Genomic DNA, 10,810 nt, shown 5'->3' with positions numbered 1-10,810 from the left:
TGTTTATCCAAGTAATTTGATGTTTTTATATTCATAACTGCCAATCATTAGCTATACCATTATTCCAATTAATGGTCAGTTTGAATGTATGATACTTTTGATACTTTTCTTTATGATTGCATGTATAGGTTACTTAAAGATAGCTAATTTGGCTAAATAAGCACAAATCATAAAATTTTAATTAAAAAAAATCTAGTAATGAGATAAACATATTTTAATCTAGTTGAATACTTTTATTTATTTGTGACTTCCATTGTATATTACACCTGCTAATTATTATCTTAGATAGTTAGTGTTCTCTGTATTTTTCGACTACAAATTTCTATAAACTACCAAAAATAAAATTTGAGATTTTAATGATTATCACAATTTTTTAATATTACATTATATATAGTTCAAATCCCAAATCTCTATTGGAAAAGCTGAAAGGCTATACATATATAGGGTTGAATTTTTTATTCATTATTGAAATATTTTTTCTAAAGGGATCTTTTAAAATAGTTATAATTTTTAAGTAATGACCATTTTTATAGTTGATATTTTAGCTTAAATTAACAGTACATTACATTTCATCTGACAATATTAGAACTCTTCATTACACTCATTGTTATATTTTATGAATAATTAACTTTCTTACCTGATGTTTTCAGCATAAGAAACCAATAGAGGTGTAAAAATAAAACTATATCTGGTGGTGGGGGGGAGGAGTATGGCCAGGTCTAATAGAAATTTACTGAATTTAAACTGGCTTCCATATAGGAATAGAAGGGTATCCCAAGATTTCTTTCTTGTCTATATTATATAAAATGAAATCTTACGTGAGTTTGCAACTTGAGGCTGTATTACAGCTTTGCCAAAGTATTCTCTTTTTCTGAAGAATTTAGATTAGCATCCTTTCTGGAAAGAAAAAAGTTCCTTGCTTGTATTTCCTGAATATTTTTTGACTTGAAGTAGTTGTCATTCATACAAGTAAAAATACATCCTACTAATCTAAAGAACCAGACTGGTGAAGAAATTCTGTATTAATTGATGACCTCAAAGGCTAATGCAAACATATGATATACCAGTAGCAACCCAGTTTTAACAAGTGCTTCTTTATAAATCATTACCATGGTGAGTTTTTAAAGAGACTTTGCTTTTTGATAGAAAAGTCTTGGCACCCACACACACAAAAAGGTTTCATGTAATAATAAAAACAGTTGAAAAAATACCTTAATATATAACAGAAAGGAATTTATAAGAATTCCACTTTTTTACAATATAAAACATGATGAAAAGGCAAAAACAGACATTTGTTCTCAGACTTTGATCTAGGACTCATCATGTAAAATATATAATTAGCTGGTTTTCCACCAATGCTTTTAAATATTTGCAATATATTATTGAAATAATTGATCTTAAACTTTTAAAGACATTTAACAGTATAAAATGCAATAATCTTTAGAAGCTGAAAAAATTCAATTTAAAATTTTATTCTTAATCATAATATTCATTCAAATGGTATAGTGTTTCATAGGTTCTGTGTTTAGTTCCAAGTATCTCAACTAGCAAGTTGCAAAATTCTTAACTATGAGAAGAAGCTTTTCTCTTAAAATTACTTTAAATTAGACTATTAAAGAAGGAATCCCTTTCAGTCAATTGCTTACATAGATCTTTATGAAAAGGTAATGTCCTTGGAATGTTGGGAAATGCCTTCATACCAGCTTCCATTGGACTCACCATAATGGTAGTGATTCGAGTTAGAATTTATTTTATTTGTTAGACTAGTGGGGGTGGGGGATGTCTTCTTGCACTAAAAGTTAGCAAAAGGTAAATTTACTTCCAAAGTTGTAAATCGGGTAAAGATTATGAAAAAATATTTAAAAATCAAACTCTACTAGTTTCCGGACGGGAGAACAACAATAACAACCACAAAACAAAGTCTTTGGAAAAGTGTTTAAAAAGCGGTTATACTGCAGCTCCTCAAATAAATGTATTGGTAGCTGCTGTTAGACTGAGTGTGTGCTGACAGTGCTTCCACTAAGTAATTCTCACATAGCTGCTTATCCAGATAGCGAGAAGCTCATTCATTTACATAATAAATTTTTCTAAAGCAGGGAGATTGAGTAAGACAGAAAAGTGCTCATTTCAATTGTTACATTTAAACCAATAAGGTTAGGACAAGAGAATAGCTGTGGTTTGCGTTGCAAAAACAAAACTAAAAAAAAAAAAAAAAAAAAAAAAAAGCCTTAGGCTACATGGGCAGACCTACAAGACTGAGCAAACAAATAGGAGGGATGAAGATTCTGCTGTTTCTTTGTCTAAGGATCTTAGATATTATCTGCTGCTGTTTAGTAGGGGGGGGGGGGGAAGCCCACGGCTCAAAGCTGTGACTAAATAGAACAGTGGGAGCTGATGGCTCAGGGGTTGGTGCTAGATACAAACTCTCTAGTACCACTTCCGACTTTAAGTCTTCCTGTTAAAGTCCACTGTGGTGGTTTTCTTCCTCGAGGAACCGTTTTCTCGCAGACACTCGGCAGTCAGAGCCTCCAGCAGCAATCTGGGAGCTTTGCCTTTAGCTTGGGTTTACCCTCCAGAGACGCTGCATTTCTGTTCTTGGGCTGCGCTGAGAACTTCTAAAAATTAGCCTCACGGTCGTCAGAACAAAACTACACCTTCCCCCAGGAATCTAAGCATGCACGGAGCGGAGATTTGTTAAACCAGAGCAGGAGAGAGAAGAACGGAAAACTAGTGGATGCAGCAGACGGGAGCTCTGTAAGTACAAGCTGGCTGTTGATTGTGGAGACTGACCAAAACTGTCCTGTGGGCAAAGTCCCAGATAGATAACAGAAGGGATTGGATTGTGCTTCCCCCTCCTTCCCCATCGAAGGTTTGTCCTTCTTTTTTTAAAATGAAAAACAATACTTAGAACTGGCCAAATTTGTGAGACAATTTCTATTACTTAATCCCTATGTATCATCCTAAGTAATCTAGTTATTACCTATAAGTATGATTCTAATCTTTAATGATGGATCATCCCAAATCATGTAAGTTTACATGTTGTATTTTATGCTCACGATGTAAATTTTAAATAGAAATCTACCACAGGGTTGTTGTAATTTTTCTCAGACAGCATTTGGCACTTCTATTATGAATAAGTAATATTGCATAATAGGGAATGGAAAAGGTACATTTGTGTACATGTTATAATGCATATATGCAATATTAGTGGATGCTTTTTCATAACCCCATGCAAAATCAATACCTGAGCATGAAGAAAAAGCTTAAAATTTGGGAAAAGAATGAAAAAATAAAGATAAGTTGACAGCACATTTTGTAGAAGGAAAAGTCGTTTCTTTAATAAAGTTGAAATTTCCCACCAAGATAAAACATTCGAATATTCAAAAAGAAACCTTTCAAGTTGACAAAATCACTTTTAAATGAATAAAATCTTTGACTATTATTGACATTTCATTTGATATAGACATCTATCACTTAGAAATCAAGATGTTGATTTTTAAAAGATCATATTTAACATTTCAGCTCCAAAGCCAATACGTATTATTTACAATTGTAGCTGTGTTGCAATAAGTATTTTTAAATAGATTTCAGCCTAACATTATATGCACTTCACTAAATTCAGACCTGTCATTGTATTTGCTAGATTATTTTTCTTCTTCATGTTTTGACACCTAAGTGAATGGCAAGGATGAAATAGGAAGAAGTTAGTGATAAGTCAGTGTAATGGTCTTAAATTCTGTCATCATATAATATTTTTCAGATAAGCTTTAATTAAAAATTATTTTATTGCATCTTTTGCACTCTGTCTTTCATTTTGGAAGCAATATAGTTCTGAAAAATAGCACTCATCCACCATCAAATACTTGGTATTTGACTGTCTTAACGGCTAAGGCCCAGTGTATTCTGTGAGCGAACAGCCATGAATTTTCAAACCTGAAAATACTTTGCGGTGACAGACAGAGAAGCCTCATTGAGCCACTATTCAGCATTAGGTTGCCTGCCATTTCATTTAAGCATATAATTCCAAAGGAAAAGCCATTCTTATATGTTTGATCTAGATAATAAATAGTTTCTTAAAAGAAAATTGTCCCTTGGAATTTTTTTTAATCTGTGGTTATTTTCTAAAAACTAAGATACATTGGAAAGGTCATATACTTGAAGCACAAATCAGTTTATATTTAGTCAAATGTGAAAAGTATTTCATTCAAAGTTTACGTAAGTGTTTTTAAGTCAACTAAATTTTGAAAGCTGTAGACTCTATGTAGACCAATTATTTAATTATTCTTGCTTGCACAAGAATTCCATTGCTTTATTTGCTTTGAACTAAGTGATCAAGACCAGAATATAATTTGTCAGATATGGAGAAATCCATAATTAATTGATTTTAAAGCATTTATAAATTGAATAGCAAAGAATGAGAGAACGAAATCAGTGAAGTCCAAAAGACATATTTCTGTGCCAAGTGATGCTTTTGAAATCTTGGGTTTTTTTTTTTTTTTTTTTTTTTTTTTTTTTTTTACAATACAGTTATTGTGATTTTATTACTGATTGGAGACAAATTTCACCAAGAAAAATATGCTGCTTGAAAAGTAGGATTATCGTTAAGACAGTTTTCCCTATGAAATAGTCTGGTGAGAAAATAGCCATTGTCTTTCAGATTTGGTGGGGACTAGGGTTGATCTGTGGTTGAAAAAAACTAGCTTGCCTGCCAGGTCTATTTATTTGGATAAGTTTGGTACTTTCACTTTGAAAATTTCTTTTCAGTTAAAAATGTTTTAAATTATAGTCATTTTATAAAAATTGCTTCTAGCAAAAAAAAAAAAAAAAAAAAAAAAAAACTATGGAAAACCCATAATTTAGACAAGTACCTATGTTTTATTTGCTCTGTGCTGCTGAGATTTAGAATCCCTTACCATTTACAGTTTACTTTTCACAGAACATTATTAACTTTTTGGCTTCATACATGATCTTCTGTCAGATGCTTTTGATTTGTAATTTAGCAAAGTATAATAAACAGTGCAAAAGTCATGAATTTTCCTCTGCATCCCTAGCTCTGTGGTAGGGAAAATGTGATAAAATGTGTACCTTAAGTCTTGTTTGATGATCTCTCAAAGCAAGTTTGCCTTCTGGAAATAATTTCTGGGGTTGAAGAGCATGGTATTAACAGATTTAATGTGGCTATTCAGTGGATTGGTGAAGTACTCTGTGAGGTTTAACAAAATGAGAGAGACAAATTGAACATCAACAAAACTTACATCTGTGAAGAATTATAAATTTAATTAGAAAAAAGGCAAACTTAAAAGACCTCATTAACTAATCAGAAGTCAATGTTACCAGTCTGAATTTCTTAAGTTGAATTCTGTGACTTTTTTATCAATTTTACTTTATCTTTTATAAGAGCCTCTCAATAAGATAGTTCTATTTCATAAATAAAAAATGCTTTAAAATTAGGCATTTGAATTATATATGACCATGTGAAATATATTAAAGGAAGTGCCTAAACAAAAAATCATTTAAAATTCCAAATAAGGACACTACAGAGAATATATTTTATAAATATATAAAGGACTGTTCATTTGAATTAAGTAGATGTACTACAGCATCTCTTCTGAAGTCCATTGAAATATGTTTGTGTTTGTGTTTTTGTTTTTGTTTTTGTTTTTTTCATTTCCTAATGAAAATAACCTTAATCAGTTTTGGAAGATATAACTTCAAGTCTTACTAAATATAAATTTTTTTTATTAAATATAGTCATAGAAAACCAACACCAGTCAGAAATGGGTGTCCTTTTGGATAAGTCATTAGAAGAGTGTATTTCCTTACTGTATTGTAATGTTGGGCTACATATAAAAAAAACTAAAAGCATGTGAAGTGTAGCATTTTGTAAACTGTAACTAATTTTGCTCACATCTGTGTCTAATTGTTGTCTGCATTCGCATTCTTGAGAGTAGATTTATTTTTCCTGGACCACTATGTGGATTCAGCTGACCAGCCTAAGTGAGGATTAGTTGTTTTAAAGTTATTTTGATTAAAGAGTCATTTTTAAATACAGTAACACACAACACATGTTTTAAATAATCCTTGAGACACAAAGGAATATATCTGAAGTATACTTAATGAAATGAAGGTCGTGGATGCGGACTTACAGAAATCTTGGAGTGTAAAAAGTGCAGTACATGATAACTTGAACCAAGCTCAGTGGAAATAAGATGTGGTCTTGAAAACGCCTTCAAGTTTTGTTTTGTTTTATTGTAAAGAAAAGTGTTAAGATTCATTTTTGCTTATATTAACATTTTATTTATGCTTAGTGGTATCTTAGTTTGAAATTGAAATTTTATAAGTTAAATCTCAAAGATAAATATGATCATTTCAAGTTATATAACATTAGTCATAGCTATCTAGCAAAAATAAAATTGAAGTATCAACTAAAAAATTTGTAACTAGATAGTGTAGTCTTAAGTAAGCTTCTATTTAACTAAGCCAAGATCACTTTTAGAACAGTTAATTCTTACTTATAATATATTCCAGATCTATAAAAAATAAAGAGAAAAAAATTTATCCTTGAGGCATATTGCTGCACTTTCTAATCATTTTATCTTGAGTTTAAGCATTTTTTGAAAAGACTGTATTTTAATTTATAGAAACTTGTCTCTGTTTCCCCAAACTGACATTGTTTTACTACTTTTAAGTTTAGATTTTCATAGAATGCTTTAAATTTATTTTTTAAATTAAGGGTTTTTTTTTCCCCCATATACATGTAATAGAGATGCATACAATGAAATAACATCTAATGTTATGAGACTTTGGGAACTTTATTCTTATGCCAAAAGTTTCTTGATTTTATAATTAGAAATAATGTAGCTCAAACACAGATTATGTTTGCCTGGCTAATATTCATGCCACTTGAGATGTTTTACTTTTCTTCTCTATTCTATAATCATTAGTGATATCAGTTCAGGTTGAATGAAGACATCAAAAATCTGGAATTCAGTGGCATGGAAACACTAAGTAGAATACATATTCTTCATTGGTGAAAGCTTACCTTGTGCTTCCAAGTCAACAGCCAATCTTCACCTGAACTTTATCACCTTCTGGCAAATTGCATGGTCTCTAGAAGGACTGTGATATCAAAGGCTGCATATTAAACTATTCATTGCATCCTAACTAAATGCAAATCAATCTAATAACAAAAGAGGCCATTATGACACTCTTTCACCTACTGATATACTAAATACACCGATTTTCTGGCCAAGCCTTAAAGACTCATAATTAACTAAAGACTAAATACATTCTGATTTTGAAGGCAAAAAAAATCAATATTGATAGTTTATGTTTACATCAGAAAAGTAGCACTGCTCTACATGGAACATATCATGGAAAACATGTTTTTCCATTTTAAGTCAATTGGCTAATGCTAATAAAGTTGCCCAGGAACTGTTCTAGTGAAGGTTAAAGAAAAAAAAAAAAAAAAAAACAGTAAGAATAGAATGAATTCAACCTGATAATTATAAGAAACTGTCATGACTTAAAGGAGTGGGTGGGAAATATATTTCAACCAGTGATAACAGAAGATGAAAGATCATTTGAAAATGCTGGAGGGTTAATGCTTCAACTACTTCTGTTAACCATGTTGATTGGGTGAAAAGCTACCTTTCCTAGGCACCCTTTCTAAGCTGCCTTCCCCAGGCTGCTTTGCATGTTGATTGGGGGAGGGGTAATCCAGTTTGCAGCTGTCATAGGCCAGTGATGAATCACTATCCCGTCACTTGGCTGCCTTCCCCTTTACACGGGGAGGAGGATAGACCTGCAAGAGGAAACAGCAGTTGAGACTTCAACTTATAGACAATATGTCTTTCACTGCTGCGATATCCCTTCTTTTTTTCTTTCCGTTAAAGGCTGTATTGTCATCCTCAGCCATGTGCTTTGTATAATTAAGCCTAGACATTGAGGAAGAATAACAACAGCGTCTAATTTTTCTCCCTGACCACAGGTGCAAAGATCTCAAACCAGTTCAGATGTTGCTGTTTCCTCAAGTTGCAGGTAAGGGCATTATTGATATTGGGTTTTTATTGAAGAGGACACTTTAATATCCCCATCAATTTTTGCATACACTTTCTTGATTTCTTAATATTAAGAGAAAAATTCATTGTAAATAATTTAGCAATTTCCTATGCATGTAAGGTTGTTGTTTGTAAGAAAAGATGGAATAAGGACTGAGCTTGAAAAAAGCATCATGAGGCAATAATCATTTCACCATGGTAAATATCTGGCAGGGCCATGTAAGCAAGTACTTACTGAAATAAATGAGAATTAACTGATTTTAAAGAATCTTGGCTGAAATTCAACAGTGAAAGGGAATTTGACAAGTTTCTTAAAGAAAAAAAAATACTTGGAAACTTTTAAAAGTTTTTTTTTTTTGATATATTGAACATATTTAATTGTCCTTGCATAATCTAGTTAAGTGAAATCTTTAAGTTAAAAATTTAAGTTTCAGTAGCTTTCAGTTAGTAGGTGAAAACATCATATATGTGTATATATACATACATGTGTCAGTTTCAATAGTGCAAGTTGTTCCAAAAGTCTAAGTACAGTTTTAATCTTTTAAGGTTAATATTAATTTAAGGTATTAAATCCTAAAACACCTTGTACAACATATAAATGTCTAGTATTTAGGCATATCTACATTGTATATATTATGTATAATGTATAATATAGACATCCTCTTTTGAGCAAAGAGGACTTGAATTACTTTTTTAAAAAATTAGAAGTCCTGGTTAATTAGAAAATAAACCAATGTGTAGCTGTGCTTTTTTGGTTGCTTAAAATAAATCCTCCTTTCTTACCCCACCCCCTTTATTAACATTACAAAATATAAACTGGCAGTTCTATAATGGTGAGCATGATTAGTGGCTTCTGTACCTTTATAGAATAATTAACTGCTGAATATAAGAACTTTCAGAGGGAATTTAACTGTTTTTATATTATAAAAATGTGAAATTATAGCATTGAAGTAGAAATGTTCTTATTTCCCTAAGTGACAGCTGAGGTACTAGTAAGTGCTAAGGCAGCCTAATGCCTGTATGGATTCCCTGTATGTTGTCCTTATCCCTTTTCAATTGGGCACGCTGTATATAATCCACAAAGCAAACAAATGAGTCAACATAATAATGTTTTAATGCAGCATTTGTTTCAAGGGAAACAGAGGAACAATTAAGTAGTTTGCCAGAGTAAACACATGAATCAGGAATATCTCATTCCCTGTCACTAGACTGTAGGCTTCAAGTGTTTTATTTGGTTTGGAGACCCATTAAATTACAATTGAGTGGTAAATTATGAGGGAGTACACAATGCTAATTTATTGCTTCTTTGAAGCATATTCTACAATAAAATGATGGTCCTTTACATTATGTGTGTGTGTGTATATTTACACATACATACTATATATATATACACACACATACACACATATATATACACATATGTGTAATTTTTATTGCAAAAATAGTGTTTGTAAACATTTTTGTAATAGGATTTAGACATTTTTATAACACATTTGACATTTTTCTTCCCACATTAAAAATAGATGTATTGAATTGTGACCTATAGAACTACTTGTCTATTTGGGGTAAAGTTATAATTAAATAGCATATTTTAGAAATGATGGATGTATACTCTGATATCTCTCATTGTCTGTTAATACGAAAATATGACTAGCAGCAGCCATAACATAAGACATCCATTTGGCTTATCAAAAAGAAGGGTTTGAGGAGAAGAATCCCATGTATGCACAGAAAAAGCATACATGTGTTTCAAAGAAGATATCAGATAGGAAGCACATTAAAGAATGGTGTTATGCATTTAATACATCTGTCAAATTGAAGATTTCTTGTCTTTAGGTCTATGGAAATGCAGGATCTAACCAGCCCACATAGCCGACTAAGTGGTAGTAGTGAATCCCCCAGTGGTCCAAAGCTTGATAACGCTCATATAAATAGCAATTCCATGACACCCAATGGCACAGAAGGTGAGTTATTTTTTTCCTTTTGATTATTATTATTTAGCATTTTCATTAGTTAATATGGACTTCTTTTTAAACATTTTGCTATGGTTTGAAATTATGTCCATGAATCACTATTAATTTATTATTTTTCAGTTGCTAAAATGAGATGTTTGCTAATAACTTTCTATATTATTCTAAGATAAGTAGTTTTCTATTTATGCATATTAAAAAGTATTGCTATAGATTATTTTTGTTTCTATCTCATTTTTGTTCGTTCTTAAATCTCAATAACTGGTCATTGGCCATTTTTCAATTAAATAAGCAGTAAAAATGCCACATTATCTTCTTTTATGTTACCTTTAATAGATATAAATAATTTTGGTAAAATGTGAGAATTTAAAATAATAAAATATTTTTATTACCTATTGCTGTTCCTTAAGCCATGGATATATAGAAAAGTCAAATCACTTGTTTACAAAGTATGTTTTAAAATAAAAAATATTTTAGTATAAAAACTAAGTGATATATCTTGTTAAAGTTATATTGCATGCATATCTATAACTAATTATGATAGCTTCTAATGGTAGATTTAATTTATCTATAAAATTCCATTATCTGCCTATTTTAGATAATATATACTTGGGAATTTAAAAAACTTAAACATTTGCATAGATGCATTATAGAAAACATTAGTTATAATAACACAAATTACGTATGCTTATATATGTAAATACAGTATTTATTTCTTCTCTCACCTAATGTAAGTGCCTTTTGTTTGCTTACTTTTGGCCCTAGAAAAGCAGAGACAGT

The 10,810-nt window shown here is 31.0% G+C and overlaps 1 protein-coding gene across 10 annotated transcripts in view; it reads left to right on the top strand.

Moving 5' to 3' along the window:
* Positions 1 to 2,371: 2,371 nt before the first annotated feature.
* Positions 2,372 to 10,810, top strand: part of EYA1 (EYA transcriptional coactivator and phosphatase 1) — a 151,836-nt gene continuing 143,397 nt past the window's right edge. For 9 of the 10 annotated variants that reach the window (XM_074278865.1, XM_074278864.1, XM_074278861.1 and 6 more), the window contains exons 1-3: positions 2,372 to 2,754; positions 7,991 to 8,040; positions 9,897 to 10,024. In XM_074278865.1, coding sequence (XP_074134966.1) covers positions 9,901 to 10,024 — 124 coding nt within the window. In that variant the 5' untranslated portion in view covers positions 2,372 to 2,754; positions 7,991 to 8,040; positions 9,897 to 9,900. The remainder of the gene's footprint in view (positions 2,755 to 7,990; positions 8,041 to 9,896; positions 10,025 to 10,810) is intronic. The other variant, XM_074278867.1, reaches the window with a different exon arrangement.

This window comes from Sminthopsis crassicaudata, chromosome 1 (genome assembly GCF_048593235.1).
Source record: "Sminthopsis crassicaudata isolate SCR6 chromosome 1, ASM4859323v1, whole genome shotgun sequence".
NCBI classification, from domain to species: Eukaryota; Metazoa; Chordata; class Mammalia; order Dasyuromorphia; family Dasyuridae; genus Sminthopsis; species Sminthopsis crassicaudata.
The sequence above is the reverse complement of the archived record's forward strand: the minus strand, read 5'-3'. Positions and strand labels throughout refer to the sequence as shown.